Source organism: Ostrinia nubilalis, chromosome 19, assembly GCF_963855985.1.
Source record: "Ostrinia nubilalis chromosome 19, ilOstNubi1.1, whole genome shotgun sequence".
Taxonomy (NCBI): Eukaryota; Metazoa; Arthropoda; class Insecta; order Lepidoptera; family Crambidae; genus Ostrinia; species Ostrinia nubilalis.
In genome coordinates, this window is record NC_087106.1 from 10164029 (window position 1) to 10185321 (window position 21293).

A 21293-nucleotide genomic window follows, 5' to 3' on the forward strand; every position below is an offset into this window, starting at 1 on the left:
ACATACAGCCACACTGGCACATAACATACATAATGAATATTATTTAACAAGCTTACCCACACCTGACTGTACCAGGCCCAGATTAGCGAATGCCTAAAAATAATCGCTCAAATGGAATGCTGTTTGGCGACCTCTGTCATCCGGCCCAGGCGCAGGTAGCGTCGAAACACGCGATCTCCATCAGCTGACGATTTCGAATAAGTCTGTCTCTTTCCATCACTATAAAACACTGGTGGTAGAGAAAGAGACGGAAAGAATGATTTGAAATGGGTTTGTAGGATAGGTGGTCCTCCACGACGACGACGACGACGACGATAAAATAATATTGGTGGTGTCATCTTTTGTTTGTTCAAAACAAGGTGGTTAAGTCTGTAGTACTATAGCTACTTATTTAGTATTTTATTTTACTTACTTATTTGAAGCTCGCAAGACCATGTTTATGTCACTTAATCCAGTTGGTATAAGCTACTGCATCTGACAATCAGGAGAATAAATACTAGATAAGATACTGGTAACCTTTAAATGCAACTTCAAAATAACATAGAAACTACTGAGACAGATCTTGTATTTAATTTATAAGACCCAAATAGCTCTGACTGTACTTGTCAATTTGTATAACTGTACCCTCGTGTTTACACCACAGAGTATCGATAACTGGACCATAAACCAGTAGAGCTGATTGGCAGACCAGATCCACTAGTTATTGAAATAAATGGACTTACGAGGTTTTACGGCTAGCGCTCTACGGCTCTATTCTTAGATGCTTTATTATACGACCTCCTTGCTCACTTAAAGATTTAAGATGGAACGTATAAACTTCTTATTCGTTACATTTATATTTAACTCAGCACGGATAGAACTATTGATGCCACCAAACGTAATGGGGAGAATTGAAGATGTTCGTAAATAGGCCTGCTTATTAATTATATTCTTCACTAGCTTTTGCCCGCGGCTTCACCCGCGTGAAATTTAGTGTTACAAATCGGCATAAATCATAGCCTATATGTTAATCTGGGTTACAAACGATAATACTGTAAAGTTTAAACAAAATCCGTTAAGTAGTTTTTGCGTGAAAAAGTAACAAACATCCAGACATCCAAACATTCGCATTTATAATATTAGTAGGAAGTAGGATCTTCGTCGAAACATTGCCTTGTGGTTTCGGCAGAATATAATAAAACACTCCCACCTATACAATGATTTTTTAAAGAAAACTATGGCATAGAACATAACCCTCCATCTGGCGTAGTCTGGTAAAAAGACATCGAACATCAGACCTCCCCAACCCGTTTAGTCAACGTGGGGAATGTAGAGCAAATCCTCAATTTGACAGATGACCTCTTAAGGTTGCAGGAAGGCGCTGGATGCAAGCTGTTGCCAACCAGCCAATCTGGGGTCATTGGGGCCTATGTTCAGCAGTGGACGTCGTGTAGCTGAAATGATAGAATTGGAGAGTCGGGATCCTGTAAAGTGGAGACTATTGCTGAGTTGGCCCACCTAACTTTGACCGTAACTACAGGGTGTTAGGTAAATGGGTATATGATCCGACACTAGCCCATGTTAACATGGTCATATAAATGGCATGGTGAAGTCAGAAAATTAATATCTTCATTTTAATTATTTAAATTTTCATACAAATCGGATTTTATAAAATTTATTTTGTATGAAAATTAAAAATATTAAAATGATGATATCAAATTTCTGACTTCACCATACCATTTATATGCCCACATGTTAACATGGGCTAGTGTCGGCTCATATACCCATTTACCTAACACCCTGTATAAAGATAACCGGTGCTTTTTATAATATGAAATTTGTCAGATTTTTGACTAACCTATGTTCAAGTTAAAGTAAGATGATGCAACTCAGCCTTAATAAATTAATGATGATGATCGAACAATCACAATCTTTCTTTTGATATACACTTTATTGACTATCACAATAACAAATAATTCTTCAAAAGACTTCAAATACATTTAGTGCAGCTATAGTTAAAGCTTAAAGTAATACCATTCTTGACTAGATATTGTTGATAAATATTTAGAAATATCAAAAACATACATAACGAGAGTAAATAAATCAATTTTAGTCAAATAACAGTTTATAGAAAGTTACATTTAGATATTTGCTAGGCCTTGTTTCTTTTATAAAGCACATAAAACTATTTATTTGTTTAAAAAATTCGCACCTATTTCGTGGTAATAAGTTTTAAAATTCTTCAATCTTTACATGCCGACATTAGTACAGGCCATGAAAACATTTTTAAGACTAGATAGTTCAATATAAAAGGATTGATTTTAACACTAACGAAAGCAACGGTTGATTTTACTACAGCATGTCGTTACAGTCAAAATCAAACCTTATCTTGTTGAAATACAGTTAATAAAGTGGTCCTAACATTTAATTTTACTACATTTATATTCTTACTAACACATCAACTAATAAGACACAGAACAAATGTAGATTATTAATTAAAATTCTAATTACTTTTCCATCTTTTATCATAATAATTTACTTCACTTTTTACAATGTATGCCACTCTATGATATCAAATATTGTTTTACTTATTGTTAACACTGTTAAAGGTCAATCGAATTTGTGATATTATCATTGTGTAATGAATATAATAATATTTATGTTGTAAGTATAATGATATTAGGCATAATATTTCGTACCATATCTGAATGCATACATATTGTTATAATGCTTTTAAATTGCGTAGTGTTTATGTTGAACATAGTATTATAACAAATTACTCTACTTTTACAGGAAATGCATAGTTCTATGTTTATCATAGAAAGCACATACAGAACGAATTACTTCTTCATAACGGTCCTACCAATCCTTTTCAGAACCTCAATCCACTCCACCAGATTGTCCCTGATACTGATGCCCCTTCTGATCCAGGTCATGGAAGATTAGATCTTCTTCCTGGTGAGGAACCAGGTCTGCATCGGTTCAGCCTTGCCCTTCATGGAGACATGGCCACGGTAGGTCAGCTCGAACTGCTCATCGAAGTTGTCTTCTCTCATCAAATAGCTGTACGGAAAAAACACATGCAAATATAAAGGTTGTATGAGCTAAGCAAATACTTATCCCATCAAAAACAATACTTGTCAAAAAAACCAAGTCTCGCAACTCAGTTGTTCTACGGTAAAAAGTTGTGAGATCCATGTAATACCAAGTCCAGGCCAGGAAATCTTTAACGTTTTACATAAATATATTGACTTGGCCATCGCACTAAATAATTTAATTTACACGTGTTTTCATGCGATGGCCAAGTCAATATATTTATGTAAAACGTTAAAGATTTCCTGGCCTGGACTTGGTATTACATGGATCTCACAACTTTTTACCGTAGAACAACTGAGTTGCGAGACTTGGTTTTTTTGACAAGTATTGTTTTTGATGGGATCTCATTTCTATTTGTATTTTGTAGACAGCAGTTATGTATCTAGAAAACTGGACCGAAATTGAAAAATTTTACTCGACTTGGCGGTTGCACTACCGTGCCCCCAAATATCATTTCTTTTTGTATTTTGTAGACAGCAGTTATGTATCTAGAAAACTGGACCGAAATTGAAAAATTTTACTCGACTTGGCGGTTGCACTACCGTGCCCCCAAATATTTTAGTTTTTCCTTGATTCATACACCAAACACTACTTATATTCCAAATTTGAAGCTTCTAGGTCTGCTAGAAGTGCCTTAGAGTTTTGATGATCGGTGAGTCAGTGAGTCAGTGAGTCAGTGAGTCAGTGAGTCAGTCAGTGAGTGACAAAATTAAGTAACTTTGACCCGTTATAATTCTTAAACTACTGGTTCAAATTGAATGAAATTTTAAATATACCGTGTCTTTACAATGCCTGCATAGCTAATGAAAATTCAGCCTTCTAGTTTTATCCACAACGAAGTTACAGGCGGTCGAAAATGGCCTGAATTGCTTCGAGAAAAGGATGGTACGGCCGTGCCGCTTTTTTGCTCGACTTGGTGGGGGCACTGCCGTGCCCCCAGATAAGTAGTATGCTTCTAGCTAGTTTGCTTTCAGAATAAAAAAATAGCTCAATAAGGTGGACCGACGACCTCAAAGGAAGCAGGAAGGCACTGGTTGCAATTCGCTACCAACAGTCAACATAGAAATCATCGGGGGAGGCCTATGTTCAGCAATGGACGTCCTTTGGCTGAAATGATGATGATGAAGGTTGTGATTGCTGTCACAAACTTATTTAATCAATTCATGAGTGAGCTAGAAGAGCATTTATTTGCAACAAATGTCACTTAACGTTTTAGTTAACAAAATAAAACTCATATTTTTATGGTGACCAAAAAAATTCAGTATTAATTGCTGTTCCAATATGTAACGCAGTTTGAAACAGGTATAACAATGGATGCATAGAACGTATCTTTAAAAACCATATCTTGCTGTGACAAAACACGGCATATGAGCACATGAGTAAAGTTTCTTTACTCATGTGATATGAGGTTGAATAATTTCCTTAATTTTTTACTGTACGGAACCACGTGCCACGGATGTGTTCAAGTTGGCACAGTAAGGCTTCCCAACGCGACCGATGTAAGCAGATTATGCACTTACAGGGTTTTCTAGGAAAAAAAAAACTGTGAGGCACCATGTGATTTCCTATTACTGCGGTTTTGTCTGTCACACAGTGTAGGCGTTACTTTTATTTCAAAGTCAAAACTTACGTTTAATTGAGTGATTACTTAGTAATGTGTAAAAGTGACTAAACATAATAATATTTTTACGAAAATTGATAAAGAACACATGAAAATAATAATTCATCCCTAAATAATTTATCAACATAAAATAAAACATCTAAATCAGTGTTCAATATAAACAAAAGTGTACTTGAAACTTTTTGAACGTTTCGTTCCAAAAACAAAAGAGAGTGGAAACTTTTTAAAACACCCATCCAAACAAAAAAGGATTGCAAGATTCGAGATTAAAAAGTGAAGTCCAAATTCAAATTTATTTGAAAATAACTGGCCACTAATAAAACAAAAATAAAATCGTAACGTCAACAGTGATGTGTCTCATTTAATTATTTTGGTTTTACGTGAAAAGATAAATTCTAGTGCCAAAAATGGATTCGTTTATGGATTTTTACTTCGAAGAGGTGTTTAGTACCATGGATAGAGATTCCTTGAACATGCGGTTCAAGAGGAGAGAACTAGTCGAGTACTTCAATACTGTCATTGCTGGATGTGCCAAAGGTTGTTATTTTTTAAAGTTTGTATGGACTATTCAAAGACAAAATACTTAACATATTTATGGAGCATAATACAAAATACTTATGGAGCATAGAATTTTTTTTCTAAAGTCGGTTAAAAAGTTGCTTGAGTAATACTAAGATTAATACAGCCTAGATAAAAGAAGAGAAAAAAGAAAAGTGAGGCCATTTTAAGGAAACAACTGACTCCCTTTTTTCATACGTTTTGACAGTTGACATTAGTGAATTTAAATTTTAATAATATTTAGGCTGGGTTGCACCACCTAACTTTAACAGTAACTATGACGATAACCGGTGTGTTTTGTATGGAGTTTGACAGATTTTTTACTTTTGTAAAGTTAAAGTAAGATGGTGCAACAAAGCCATACAGATGACATACCATTTTTGCATCATTTTAGATACATAGTTACTTCCACATACGCTTTGTTAATAAAAAAATAACTTACACACTTTTATTTTTGAGTAAAATAAGTTTATATTTTTATTTTGTTTAGAGTTAAGTTTGCCTTAGTTTTAAAAAAAAATTCTGTTTATTGTAAATAAAGTTGAGACTTATTTGTTAGATTTAGTTATTACCTAATAGAAAAATCAGCGCATTGCAGAATAGATAAACAATTTTTTCATCTTCATAAAAAATACTATTGCGCTCCAGTCGCCAAAAACAAAACAAAACTTAGATAACATTAACTTAACCACTTAGCTATTACAACTCCGCAATTTTTCCAGATCAATAGAAACAAAAGGAAAATCACTTTTGTTAATCGAAGTTAAACGACAAAGAAAGAAAGCGTTGCAAAACGATCAGATAAGGTTCAAGTTGCGAATCATTTTAACCGTAACTAATATTAATTGCTATCTCTTCTTTTATCTGGTTATATCTAATGGAATGTAACTATGTAATCAGAAGTCTATTATATCTATTTGTTATTGCATGTTTCGTCATCGATTGTTGATAAAATATATCACTTTATCTCAATAATATTTTAGTGTACGGGCCATTGAAATCAAATTTTTTTACTGAAATCGAAAGTCTTAACGAAAATCTTTTTGTTATTAACACGTAACTTCCACTGATTTGCACCATCTTACTCTTACTTTAACAAACGTCAAAAGTCTGTCAAACTCCATACAAATAAAAGCTTTTTGGTAAAAATACCGGTTATGATTAAATTCACGGTTAAAATAAGGTGGTGCAACTCAGCCTTACAGTAAGTAAGTTCTTTCCCAAGTACATACGGTGGCTTTATCTATTTAGTTTTAAACGAAAATTAACACCAATTGCGATTGCGGTCAAATACCTGTCTTGTTACGCATAAAAAAGAACAAATAGGTACTATGTGTTTGCTACTCATTTACGGATTTCCACTGTTCACTAATATCTATTTAAAATTTTACCAGTCAGTTAGTAAACTTGGGTGTATGAAGGTAATGCTATAGAGTCTTGTCCACACCACCCACCTTTGTAAGCAACTCGAGTATGCTAAGTAAGTAGAAACGAGCTAAGTAGGCCTACCAAGTAGTACTGTAAATCAGGATACTGTCGTGTTGTTTGTTTACAATTTGTATGCAGAATCCAATGGTATAAATCCTATAAAATTATGTTCTTAAAAGTCTCTTTTAATCTAGGCGCAGACCATTGACTTTTAGTTGGCCGAAAATTTTGTTGCTCTACATTATTTAAATCTTTTATAGAAAACTAATCATCATCTCAATGTTCAAATAGGTAGTCTCTACGTACTTTTGAATTAGGTACAGATATCAAAATCATACAAATAGGTTTTCTGAAACTCTTCATTATTATCACCTTTCAAACTGTCACTTTCCTTTAAAACAGTTACTATTATATTTAAAATGTGTTAAATAAAGGAAAAAACTAATATTCCTATCATTCGTCGATAGCAAAAATGATCGCTTTGAAACTCTTTTGTAATAATGTGTAGACTTTTAAAGATGTTATCTTGTTACAGGTCAAAACAAATCCGACGAAGTTTCGTGCAAGAACTTCGTGCAGTCAGCTCTCCGATATCACAATTCTTGCAAGTCTGGTAACGGAGATGTATGTCTCATGGGGAAATACCATAACGTTCTGTACATAGCCATGAAACTCGCCTTCGATTGGAGCCTACAAGATAATGGTACGGTGGCAGCTCTGTTGGATGAAATGTACGCTTGTGAAAAGACCTTTGAGAGAATATTTTTGGGTAAGTGTACAAAATGTAGTCGATCGACTACACACCAGACTGTAATGTTTTGTTGCAAATTAGCATTTATTAAATCTACATCATGGAACAGTATATAGCTAGGTGCGCTGTTTGTCGGTCGATGACTTTAGTCCCAACCAAATTAGTCTTAGCAAAATCCCAGACTAGCGAAGAAACAAACTTGCTGCTAGCTTAAATAACTGATATTTGTATGATTGTGACTCAAATGTTTTTATGATTCTCTGCTTAAAGCAAAATATCACAGATAATAGACCATTACCATCTTCATTATCGTCATCATCATCATCATCATCATCGTAATTTTCAGCTACAGAAAGTCCTCTTCCCCAATGATTTTACAATAATGATAATAGAGCAACTGCGACAATATTTAAATTCTTAATTCTCTATGTATTTTTTCAGGGGCCATCTTTGGTACATCAGCCCCTTACTTTTTGGCTGGTTGGAAGTCAGACTTCATGGATAAAGAAGAAAACGTTCATGCACTAGTTTACTTCCTCGATCACGCTACAAATGCTAATCTTGAATACAGCGAGGGAGACAAAACATATCGCTTCATTGACGTCCCATTGGAAAGCTGTGGCCAAGCATCCCCAGTGAGGGTAGTCATCCAAATGGGTGCTGCAGAGATGCTGATGATTCTCCTAAGATTTGGAGCTAGGATCTCTTCAGAAGCTGTATCGACTAACCCTGTAGAATCCATTTTGGATAGACTCAAAGAATACAACAGAGTATATCCGTATGAACTGGTGACGTGTCTTAAGCTCACTTTGAGAGCAGTGCCAAGAGTAAATTTTACGGTAGATAGAAACATTTTCAAAGAATTAGAACTGCCCGAAGACTATAATTACCAAAGGAAAGTGGCTTTGGAAAAGTATGGAGAAATATTAGAGGATCATTTGGTTCCTACTTCCAGATGTGGATTAAAACCAGTAGAGTTGAAGCACATGTGCAGATGTATCATTAGAGAAATGCTATGGAAGAACTTTGAACTGCCGTTTGGTATAGCAAAATTACCTATACCTGTGTCATTGCAAAGATATTTGGATTTATTTGACGATTAAAGAGTTTGTTTTTATTTGTTGTCTTATTGTAGTAATATTGATATCAGGCACCCATATTTTTTTAAATTTCAGTCTAGCCAGTCTAGAACAACGTCTGGGAACTTTATTTTATTAGTATCTCAATAGGAACTAGTTAGATACTTCAGTTCTAAGCAAATACGGAAAGACACACAAAATTACTTAACTACCTATGTGGTGCCGCTAAAAACTTCCATGTCAATGAACACGGTGTTGTGGTACACTTTTACCACATGAGCAATTGAGCATACATGTTGCAGGCGTATTTTGATTATCACAAAAGAAGTCTCACCTGTAAGTATCCTCGCTGACGTTGATAGTTCCAGGGATGCCAGTGGTCTCGCAACGGCTGGTCAAGTTGACGGTGTTGCCAAAGAGGCAGTAGCGAGGCATGCGGTGACCAATGACACCTGTCACCACCTCACCAGAGTGAATGCCGATGGTGATACCCTAGAAGTCAAATCTAATTTTAGTTTGGTACGAGCATATTTTTATAACACAGAGAACATAATATTATTCATCATCATCATCATTTCAGCCACAGGACGACTACTGAACATAGGCCTCCCCCAATGACTTCTATATCGCCCGGTTTTTAGCGACTTGCATCCAGCGCCTTCCTGCTACCTTTATGAGGTCGTCGGTCCACCTTGTTGGTGGACGTCCTACGCTGCGTTTTCTGGTACGTGGCCTTTACTTCAGAACCTTGCTGCCCTTACTGCCTTACATATTATTATAAATAAAGTAACATTTTGAGAAATTGAAACCACAAACCAAAGCCTAGTTCTGATTTAAATTGATTCAAATACGGATGTTTTCTTTTATAGGTGTTTGGTAACAATTTTATTTGCTGCAATTCTGCACAATAAGCCATAGAAACTTACCACAGGCTCTCCATCAACGGTCACTGTCTGGGATAGATCCATCATCTCCAGAGCCAACAACGAAATATGCTTGGCGTGAGCCACCTCGTACTCCGGCAGTCCTGACACTGCCATATACTTGTCTCCAACTGTCTCCACCTGCAAATTAAACAAGTATAATTGTGCTATCTACCTATGTTAAGTGAGATGATGTCTACAGCACCGTTCATGGTGCGATTGCGGTCAAGTACCTGCCTTGTTCTGCATTAAAATACCTACTTCAAACACAGCGATCTTTGCACCTATGAAAATAAGACCAAGAGTACCATTTAAAGTAATGTACCGATAGACTATGAAAGCTACCTAACTGGTTAAATAGTCACCTAATTAAACGCCCAATAAACATAGCATAAAACGCAGGCATTAGATCGGAAGCCTAGGCCAGTAGTGAAATAAAATTACTCAACGTTTACCAACTTGTGGCGTATTGAAAATCAGCCCTTTGAAGATGACTGACCAAAACTCAGCAAAGTTTCAAAGGTTGGTTGTTAACTGTTTCGTCATAGGCGTTTGTAGTCGAACCATACTATTCTCTCACTTTTAAGGATTCTGTTACCCTGCTAAGAGCTAAGCCTTACATAACCTTTCTCACCAACTTACTAGAAAGACTACTACCTTGTAAACATTAGGGTTCCTCTTCGGATCGGTCAGAACATCAAACGCGGTGTACAGATCGTTCAGCATCCTGACGATCTTCATGGCGCCTTTATGGTCGGTGTTTCGAGCGCAATAGTTGGCGAAGCCGACGATGCCACTGAAGAGTAGGGTCACTGGGTCATAGCGACGGGCCTGGACCGGTCGGCAGTGGCGGAGCTCGGTAGCTACGCTTATGGGCAACACGGAGTAGAGGAGCCTAGAAATGATACAAGCTGAGTAGGAGCCATTTTGGTTCAACAATTTATCTATAATTATTAACCAAATTGTGTAACATTACTATGTTTGAACCAAATAAACAATTTTTCTTTCTTTCTTTCTTTCTTTCAAATAGAAAACGAAGACACCACCTCTTTATCATTATAATCAGGTTTAAATAGTCTCCACTGCAGCAGCACGACTCGCTCTAGTTTACCAGAGGTGATTTGAGGATTTGGCCTGCACTCCCCACGCTGGCCAGATGGCTTGGAAAGGTCATCCATTATGCTAAGTGTAATAAGAATTTTTCGTGGAAAAAATATTGCTTTTTAACTTAAACTTTTCCTTAGGCTCAGTCAAATAATACCTAATGAGTACTGTCAACTGATCGAATAATAAAATTGTTAAACTTAGTAGTGCTTGTAGCTCATAGGAATTTTCGCCTCGACCACCAAACATGAGTGATTCTGACTATACTTCGTGGTATATTCAGATTTGATCTGACTGTAATGTTGGTCACTTTCTGCTGCGTCTGCAGGCTGTTGGCAATGGTCACTTCACATTTGGGTTGAACTTATACAGTTTAACTTTTAGCTTCATGGCATTACCTATCCGTCTTCTGTTTCTCCGAGTCCAGCTCCCTGAAGGTCTGCTGCAGCTTATCGGTCAGGACCTCCAAGTTCTGGGTCAACTTGTAGTCAGCCTCGAACTGCTCCGACATGAGCACCAGGTCGCGGGTAGCATCGTGGAGAGGAATATCGGAGATGCAGAGTCCACGGCTGGAGAAATAAATGTTACATCAGGATACGTAAGGACGTACTATAGTCCGCGATAGAAAAAAACTGAAAATGTTTCTAACAACTAAAGCTGAATAAGCGACACCTAGCTCCGTAAGTATTTGTCATTGCAAAGTGAATTAGACAATAAAGTATACTAGGAGTCTTCAACAGACAATTTCTCTTTGAGCCGATTTACTTTGCCAGTTTCTGTTGGCTATAGCATGGCTGAGCATCGCTCTAATATATATCATGTTTTGTACTCTTTCTTCTTCTAGTACGAGTTGGAACAACAGGATCTGAACTTCATATGATGTAATACCAGTAATACTTAGTAACAAGGTATTTTTATATTAAGACACTGATTGATAACGCAAGATGGCGTTATCACCATTACGTGAGGTTTCGACGCTTAATAATCAGTCTTAATTTGTCTTGCCTATCATGCTGAACGTACCGTGTTAGATCATCCAAGTTGGTCACGCTGGGGTAGCATTGGAACACCACGACATCAGTTTCAGGGATGTACAGCATTTGGCCCTGTCAAGAAAAGAAAATGTTTTTTTTAATGCATAACAAGGTAAGTATTTAACCGCAATCGCACCTGATGTTAAGTGAGATGCAGTCTAGGATGGTCATGGTACATTTGCCTTGCCTCTAAGTTCGAAATGGTATTATGCAAAGGAGATATTCGGAAGATTTTTTATACTGTACCTTCAAACGGAGTGAAGCTATCTCCTCATGAGGGTCGGTCACGCTCATCTCCTCAGGCTTGGTCTTCAACACGTAGACCGTGTTAATGTGCGCCAACACGTTTGCGAACGTCATCTCCAGATGAGGTCTCACCTGTGAACAAGGTCTATGTTATATTGTTATGCTGCTGTTATGCTTACTGGTTCACTAGGAAAGCAAGATGTAACAATATAACATCTTGCTTTCCTAGTGAACCAGTAAGCATTGATTTTTTGTAAGTTTGATTGGAACCGGAATGCTCTAGAATTTGTAACGCCATTTTAACTTCATAATAACTTTACAGAAAATTCTGGACTTGGAATATATTATGTGATACAATTTCCGAGTGATTCGGGTAGAGAAGAATTGCAGCACCCTCATTCTTCCCGTGGATGTCTTAAAAGGTGACGAAGCGAAGGAGTCTTTGTTTCGTTTATTATTGTTAGGCTTCTTCAACAGTCTGACAAGTTTAGGGATTGGGAAATGTAGGCCAAATACTACATTTAATTTTGCCCTGGTGAGCGTCAATGATACGTACCTAGGGAGAACCGTCCTCCTGAAGTAGTAACTGAATTAAATAATGATGATGATGATGTGATCATGTGATACACTTCTTTTTCTAGTCTTGATTCATCCTATGTACCACTTCACACATACAAGTACATTTCTACTACAATAACAATAATACAAAACGCTTACAGTATCCAGAACATCAGTAATCTTGCAGCCTGCCTTAGTGACCCTGGGCAGCAGGCGGGAGACAGTACGGCCAGCCTGGACGATGTTCAGTTCCCGGTCGAACATCAGGTGGAACGGGAACACCCGGCAGAATGTGGCTGGACTCACTTTTGGCTCTGGAACCAGATGTATTATGAAGGATAGCTAGCTGGGTTGACTGAAAAATGGATGGCAAATGGATTACTTTTTAGGCCTATCTACGGATAAAAAATTTTGTAGATAGAAAGACAAAGAAACAAATCTTTAATGGTTTTGTTGTCTAACCATTGAGCTACCTATGTTTGAAGTTTTGAAATATGTGTCAAAATGGTAGGTTCGAGCTGAAGTAGTCAATTTTATTATTTAAGGGAAACGTTCGAAGGATCGCCTCTTAGTAATTACCGCCTAAATTGTAATAGGTAGTCCTTTTCAATATTCATAAAGGGTTTGTTTCCGATTTACCAAAAAATATTTTATTTAGGTATGTGGCCATACTCTAAGTCAAGTATGTACTTATCATAGCTCACACTCTGACCTGAGAAATTAGACAGCAATTTTGATGGATAATATCTTAAAATAGTACAATAGGTACATACCAAGAGACAAAGTCTCAATTTCAGCAATCTCAGGAGCCGACACTCGACCACTGGTGGAAGTCTCCGTGATGAGGAACTGGACATGGTCGCACTCCTCCTTGGTCTTCAGGATCTCCACCTTCACCTCAGTGTTGTGGAGTTTGCTGGCCACGGTCTGGAAATTAGAAGAAATAATTAAGTAGAAAGATAAGTGACGCTTTAGAAGGAAACTGATTTTGTGATTGCTTCTCAGAGGAGTTCAAAGCTGCAATCCAAAAGAGATCTAAATAGAACAATTTTACAACATTCTATAGTTTTTCTTTATAAGTCCCACTAGGTAGACCGACGATCTGGTGAAGGTCACAGGAATCACCTGGATGCGGGCAGCGCAGGACCGGTCGTATAAAATCCTTATGGGGCCTTTGACCGTGGATGTCATTTAGCTGAAATGAATAAACGAAGTAATCTCTGGAACAAAGTACTGAGCCTATTTGAATCCTCTAGTTAGTAGAAAATACGTTATTCCTTAGTGATTATAGGGTATTAAAATTAATCAGCCTAATCGTAGCCGCCTTACTACGAAAACATAAAAACTCATACCTTAACGATCCCAATAACAATGTGCTCCAGTCCAGGCCTGTCGGAGTAGTAGTGGAGCACCAAGGCGCCATCTTCAGGCCGCTCCGTGCAGCGGAATGAAGGGGAACGCATTCCAGGGTACAACGTACCCAGGTGGTCGTGCAGACCGTCCAGGTTCTGGAAAATATTGATAAGAGAGTGTAGAGTCCATTATGTTTTTATGGCAAAACATACATAATACAAGTAGGTAAGTATATTTTAAAGGTGCTAAGTGTAACCACCTATAGCTTGATATACTGTCATCCATGTGGATATGATATCAAGGTCTGGTGAGTGGTCTCTTCACGAAAAAATACTGACTTTTCAATATTATAACTGTTGTAACATAATCTACTTTAACTTGTCCGACTAATTACGCGAGTAAAAGCTAATTAAACATCAAACCGTTGAGCCACTTTTTTCAATAAATAAAAGGCATGGCACATAAAATACCATTAACAGAAACAGGCCAAGATCTTCCTCGTTGTGGATAAAACAAAACCATGCAAATGAGCTATTGAGCCTTATTTTTCCTGAAAGTTACCTGCAAAAAATCACGAGGAGTTGCACCCAACACTTGCAGGATCTTGTCGTATCCAGAATCTTGACAGAACTCAAAGAAAGTCTTCCCAAACAGCTCTAGGATAGAATCAGCAGGGATTTCTGTAAAAGAAATATAAATTTTAATTTTTTAATACAGTAATCGATATTATACTTTATACTGTCGCATTAGAACATCATTTAGCAATGTATAGAGGCAGTTACAATTTTGAAAATAGAATGCATAGTGGCCAGTACCTTTGACTCTACATTTTTAACTAATAAATTAAAACTAATAAAAGCCACAATTTTACTCACGCAAAACTTCTACAGCCGCAGTTATCAAATTGTAAGTGATTTCGTCTTCGTATATCTGCCTCACGAGAAATGACCCCTCCATAGCCACTTCTGCTTTTTTCCTGAAATAAAAATACACATAAATAAAAGCAAAAATCTTTCTTTTAAAAACAAAAAGATATTTCTTTAAGCTTTATTCATTCCTGCAATAAAAAGTACCTATTTAATGAAAATATTATTTTAATCAGTGTCTATTGCACGTCTAATTATTAATTAAAAGAAGAAGAATTATAATAAATTAATAACTTACTTTATCGTCTCCCATGTTTCTTCTCCAAATGTCTGCATTACCAGCAACTCAAGAGCATAATTCACGAAGCCGTACTGAAAAATAAAAGTAATTTACACATACTACACGAGTATTTCTTTTTATTAACGTATTTACCAAAGAACGTTCATCTTACCATTTCGAAGCCCTTTTATCTGTAACAATAAAAAATATGTAAGTAAAACACTCATTATTAATTACCTACCTTATTCAAAACATTACAGAACTTCTCAGAAAACCTACGATAAAAGGCGGATTGTCTTACATTTTCTATCCTACTGGAACTCATTTCCCTCACAAAGTAATCTCACAATCACTTTGTATGAAAGATAAAAGGAATTGTCTGGAAGCTCTGTTTTTATTTTAATTTTTCTTGGAGCACTCACTTTGGCCACAGTTCAAATTGAGTAGTAATTTATATTTTTTTATCTCTTTCAACGAAGTGTTAGACATGCCAAGAATACGCTAAGATGGTATAATACTATATATATGGTGGAATACGCCAAGCCAAGTAGTTAATTTCAACGTATACTATTTAGCATAATAAAGGACATCATCCACGTTTCATATATTTTTGGTCCAAAATCAAAAGTGCCGGCCAACAAAAAAAAGTGCTGTATTCTGACAGAATACGTCTGCCTTAGCATTTGCTACTATGACACCAAAGCTGTAGCACCACTGTGCGTCGTAGTATTTGAGATCAAAGTCAGTCGTTTCATATATTTTTAGAACTCAAATACTACGATGCACAGTGGTGCTACAGCTTTGGTGCCATATTAATAAATGCTAAGGCGGACGTATTCTATCAGAATACAGCACTTTTATTTTTTGGCCGGCACTTTTGATTTTTGGACCAAAATGGATGATGTCCTTTCTATTTGTTACAACCATTAATGATGCTGACATACTGACTCGATGGTTTAACGTCTCCTTTAACTAAAGAAAAAAAAAACTATGCCGTACCGCATTTCTTTTTCGGAAAGTTGGTAGTTTGATTCATCCTTACAATTTCCAGAACCTCGCAAGATTCTCACTCTCTTCGCACTGGACTACGATGGTACATATTATCGATAGTGGAAATATCAATTACTGTAAGGGACAAAACACGACTTTTCAGGAGAGCCAAAAAACGATTTTTTTTTCTTTATACCTCAATATCTTTTTATGTGATGTTACGATTTAAATAGTTTCTATGGCAAAGTTTCTTAGAATTTTCTGTTCTTTCATAATATAAACGCCAAATTTTCTAAAAATGGGTAGTTTAAAAGATAGCATGTCCCTTACATTAAAAAAACGAGCTTGACTGTACCTTACAATGTTGAAATTTCACAGTATGGAATGTCATGTATGTTGTAAGGTACATTTAAGAATAAACACGACAGTAATATTATTGTAACTTGACAATTTTAACATTGAAACCTGATGTAAGTAGAGGTTGCATTCGAGTATTCATTAACAAAACGAAGAGAAGAGATAGAAACAAGACAACTTAGTGTTCACAAATGCAGTTGGAGGTATCAAATACACATCACCAACAAAACATTTAGTCACTGATGATGCCTACGTCTGCATTTGTGAACAAATTGTCTTGTTTCTATCTTTTTCTGTTCATTTTTACGCAGTTAGGTTTTTTTTTTCAATCATCGTTCATTCGTTTTAGCCGAATGACGTCCACTGCTGGACAAAGGTCTTCCCCCAAGGATTTCCACAACAACCGGTCCTGCGCCGCCCGCATCCAGGCACCTCCTACAACCTTCACCAGATCGTCGGTCGACCTAGTGGGGGTCTGCAGCACATTACGTCTTCCAGCTTTTTCTGCCCCAGCGGCCATCAGCTTTGCAAGCTACGAGCTCCATCCACTGCCACTTGATTTTAGCGATTCTGCGGACTATGTCAGTCACTTTGGTTCTCCTGCGGATCACGTCATTTCTGGTTCAATCACTACGAGCATAGCACGCTCCATCGCCTTTGACCTTGAGTCTTCTTATGAGGCCCACAGTAAGCGACCACGTCTCAGATCCATAAGTTATCAAAGACTTTTGTCTTGAGACAGTGCGATATTTCAGACGTGAGAATATCACGAAGCTTCCTGAACGTTGCCAGCCGAGTTGGATTCGACGATTGACCTCTTCCTCGAAGTTAGACCTACCTAAGGCTGGTTTTAGTGTCACGCAGACCGTCAGTGCGGATCGCTCCGCACAGCCAATCTGTATGAACTGATAGGGAGCGAGCGATTCCTGCGGACCGCATTACTCTAAAACGCTTCCTCGAAGTTTACAGATCGGCTGTGTGAAGCGGATCCGCACTGGACGGTCCGCGTGACACTATAACCAGCCTAACTGGACTGTTTGTACTAGGTATATATAAGTGTCAACAACTGCCGAGTGTAGAGTATCCAACCTTTAGAGGAGTGGGTGCAACACGGACATTTGACATGATTTTGTCTTGTCCATGTTTCATTTTAAGACCCCCTTGTTGAGAGGCTCGACTCAGGCCATTGTGCATTGTGCCTAGATCTTCCACGGTCTCAGCCATGGCTATGATATCGTTTGCGAATCGAAGGTGGGTTATTTACTCACCGTTGATATTTATGCCGAATCCGTTCCAGTCCAGAAACAGTTTCGGAGTTTTCAGTTCCCCCTGCCTGCTGCTGCAACTGGTTTCGAGTCTTGATCCTGGAGACGGAACGACATTGTGGCGTTTTCGTACAAGCCTTTCAACATTTCGATGTATCAATATAGGTTTCAAGCTTTCAAGAGGAGAGCGTATCTTTACCTTAAAGGCCGGCAACGCACCTGTAACGCCCCTGGGTCTGCGGGTGTCTATGGGCGACGGTAATCACTTACCATCAGGTGATCCGTTTGCTCGTTTGCCTCCTATCACATAAAAAAAAAAAAAAAAAAATAGGTAGTCAATTTGACACCGTTGGAGAAACTGTAGTAGGTACTGCCCAGGTCTCGATCGAAGCTTTCTCATAGTCCACAAACGCCAGGCAAAGTGACTGACTATACTCCTCGGTCTTCTGTATAATCTGCCGTGGCGTATGTATGTGGTGTACTAAAGCGATTGAGAGATTGAGAGGCTGGAAGTCATCGAGCTTACGAGCGAGACGATTCGTAATGACTCTCGAAAACAGCTTGTAGACATGGCTCGGAAGTGAGATGGGTCTATAATTCTTCAACAAGGTTTTGTCGCCTTTTTTGAAGAAGAGTGTCACCACACTTCTGTGCCATACCGTAGGCGTTTTTCCTTCGAGGATGACGGAATTGAACAGCTTCTGAAGAGCCTTCAGCCCCTCGGTCAAAAACCCAACTGCGTAAAAATGAACAGAAAAAAGATAGAAACAAGACAACTTAGTGTTCATAAGTGTAGTAGGAGTGGGAGGCATTAAATGCATATCACCAACAAAAAAAGTAATTGATATCCTATATGCATAATATTAACGTAAGGGCCTAATTATGATAAATCAAAAAGTTTTAAATGAAGTAAGGTTCAATGAGTTCAAAAGTTAAAACCAACAGTTTAGGGTAAGGGCTGAATTGTATTATTAAAAGGAATTTACGTCCTTTAAATCATTTGTTTCCCCAAAAGTCGTATTCAGACGACTAAAAATGTTTAAGGTAAGGGACATTTTTTTAAAGATATCAACATTTCAAGTATACCAATCGATAGAGCCGAAAATTCTGAATGCGTTGGTATATATAACTTATTTTGGCCAAAATGTCCCTTACATTAATTGATACTTCCACTATAGAATTTTGTCCATAAATATTATTTATGGACAAAATTCTGTCATACGGCTACAGTTTTTCAGACTTCCATATACAGATTATAGAAAAAAAGAAAGAAAACACGTTTATTTAATACTATAAAAAATACAAAGCAACTTAACAGCAAAACCGTAGTCTCTACTCAGTAGGAGGCTATAACGTTTTTATAGCACGTTACGGCCACTGGATTACTTACTGATCCAATTTTGCACTGTGCCTAAAATATTCCAACGGATAAGCAAACGTTCGTTTATTACTGAAGTATGAAACCGAGAACAAAGTGGATGAGCGGAGTGTTTGTGCTAACGTCCCGACTTTAATATCGTTTTGAAGGGCAAACGTCACATTACAAGTTTGAGTTGACTTTTATTACTTATTTTTTTAAATTACTTATACATTTCAAATTAAAATCTTTTATTCAAACGTAACTTCGGAATATTTTTGGCGAATTATTGCATTTCGACATTACCTGCCAAGCTAGTAAATGTACTGCGTCCTTCTGGCGCATTCGGGTAAAAATAGTAGTACGAGTACCTACCTAAACGTAGTGTATAAAATGTAAAGTTACCTTAGTAAGGTGCCTCTATTTTTAAATCCCAAAACTAGGAAGAACGAAAAATGAGAGAAACCTAAATAAGCTATAATTATTATTCGAAATACCTACCACTATTTTAGATGAACTAGGTATCTATAAAATTAATTTAAAAAAAACTTTACACGAATACTAGCGACATCTTGTGATACACTCAAGTACGACATCACATCTTTGGTTCGCACTGAAAAAGCATTGAGCAAAGCGACTGAGCCAACCACTATGCTTTTGACAATAGATGGCGCTAGATGTCGCCGGAGCGAAGTTTAGCAACAATATTAAAATTTGTTCAACAATATTTTCTATAATTTATTTAGATGTAAAACGAAATACATATAATATTTAGTACCTATTAATACTAAAATAATTATTATTTCTACTTCAAAACAGCATTTTTAAGCGTACAAAATAAAAACACTCAATCAAACTGGTAATACAATAAAATAATGTAGTAAACAATTACTAAATTTTTAAAAAGAAAAATTACTCAAGTGTATCCAAGGTAAAATAAAAAATTTAACTTATTATGAGGCGAAAAAACTATTTTCTATGACAAATAAAAACATTTCCAAAAATAATTAAAATACGAAGAATCCATCTAAAACTACTGAAACAACACAGACAAGCCCAAAAGCTTACCTTGCCACTTTTTCTTCGAAAAACTTCACAAAAACAAATGCTAATTGCGTGGCGTAGAAACCTTAACAATGTGTACGATGTTTATTTTTGTTATTTGGGTCACAGAAACACCCTATCACACCGATCGCGCCGAAAGCCTGGCGCGTACTGACTGCCCATTGGCGGTAAATATAGGTGAACACAAACTGCGTATTTGATGTTCTAAAACTATTATTTCTTAGTACTTTTCAATGAAAAATAATTTTGATAATGTTATTAATGATTTAAGGCCTTATTTGGAATCGAAAAGTAGTTTTTTACACGATGATTTTGATGGGTGTCTCAGTAGCGACATCTAGCGGAATTTTCCTGAGACGTGTTGACTAAAAACACAAATAGATGGCAGCACGTGAATTGAGTTAGCGAAAAATAAACGCGTAGATGGAAAACTTACAAATGCGGTGAATGCTGGTGATGTTGGTTTTAAGCACCCCGTACATTAAGGCTGAGTTGCACCACCTAACTTTAACGGTAACTACTTATTAATACTATTACTTATTCTGTGCTATTACGATAACCGGTGTATTTTGTATGGAGTTTGACAGATTTTTGACTTTTGTCACAGTTAAAGTTAGATGGTGCAACCCACCCTAAGTATTTACCTCGTACTTTTTTGCTTACATTTCATTAACGAGGCTTAATGTAGTAGACGTTTTTTTAATTACTGTATTAACTATGAACAAATCTTTTTGTAATTTAAAAAAATAAAGTAACTAATTATTATGTTTACAAATGAAGCAATTCGCAGCTCTCTCGTTAGTAAATAAAATTACAATAAAGTTAAGATAAAAAAAAATAATTTTTCAGCTGTAACTTAAACAACAGCAGATTTATTTTTTGCCAGTCAGTCAACAAAGAGCTTACGATTCGTTAGACATGACAAACAGAAAACAACACAAACCCTGATAGTGATGACTCATAGTTTTTTCTACAGTTAACAATGGCTATGATATTTTTATTTGAGTTTCTTTTATTATGTTATTTACAGTCAAAGCCGCAACTAAGTCTCTAGACTAGATATGCCTGTGACTTCGCCTCTCATCTCGTATAAATTTATGGAAAATACATAGTACAAAATATTATTATATCAGGAGATTGCACTTAATACGAGTAAATAGATGGTTAGACTATTTATAGAATAACAATAGTTACAGTTTTCACTGAAATTATTTCAGCCTACCATAACTTTTAAAACACGATGGTCAAGAGTTCTAAAAGAGTCTTTCGAGCCTATAAGTAACACTACTCGCACATTACGGGAAAAAATATAAAAACATAAATAATTAAACACCAAACTAAAAAGATATAATAAAACCCTGTAAAGGGTTTGGCTTAGTTTTA

General features: G+C 36.7%; 2 protein-coding genes across 2 annotated transcripts; one reads left to right on the top strand and one right to left on the bottom strand.

Annotated features, from left to right (window-relative positions):
* Nucleotides 1–2248: 2248 nt before the first annotated feature.
* On the bottom strand, nt 2249–20049 carry LOC135081179 (guanylate cyclase soluble subunit beta-1). The gene is made up of 15 exons (XM_063975922.1): nt 19914–20049; nt 15049–15067; nt 14895–14968; nt 14606–14706; nt 14292–14410; nt 13730–13885; nt 13151–13304; nt 12537–12691; nt 11820–11951; nt 11563–11645; nt 10938–11108; nt 10093–10330; nt 9439–9576; nt 8847–9004; nt 2249–3042 (listed from the first exon to the last, which is right to left on the bottom strand). The coding sequence occupies exons 2-15, from the start codon at nt 15049–15051 to the stop codon at nt 2922–2924; spliced, it is 1803 nt and encodes a 600-aa protein (XP_063831992.1). The 5' UTR covers nt 15052–15067; nt 19914–20049; the 3' UTR covers nt 2249–2921.
* Nucleotides 4797–8550, top strand: LOC135081178 (uncharacterized). The gene is made up of 3 exons (XM_063975921.1): nt 4797–5233; nt 7218–7451; nt 7875–8550. Exons 1-3 carry the CDS (start codon nt 5104–5106, stop codon nt 8534–8536), a joined length of 1026 nt encoding a protein of 341 aa, XP_063831991.1. The 5' UTR covers nt 4797–5103; the 3' UTR covers nt 8537–8550.
* Nucleotides 20050–21293: the final 1244 nt, after the last annotated feature.

Coding starts and splice junctions, on each gene's coding strand:
- LOC135081178 (XM_063975921.1), top strand. CDS start 5,104: ATGGATTCGTTTATGGATTTTTACTTCGAAGAGGTGTTTAGTACCATG. Junction 5,234..7,217: donor CATTGCTGGATGTGCCAAAG/GTTGTTATTTTT, acceptor ATCTTGTTACAG/GTCAAAACAAATCCGACGAA. Junction 7,452..7,874: donor CTTTGAGAGAATATTTTTGG/GTAAGTGTACAA, acceptor GTATTTTTTCAG/GGGCCATCTTTGGTACATCA.
- LOC135081179 (XM_063975922.1), bottom strand. Junction 14,707..14,894: donor GAAACATGGGAGACGATAAA/GTAAGTTATTAA, acceptor TTTTTATTTCAG/GAAAAAAGCAGAAGTGGCTA. Junction 3,043..8,846: donor GTCAGCGAGGATACTTACAG/GTGAGACTTCTT, acceptor TTTTCCGTACAG/CTATTTGATGAGAGAAGACA.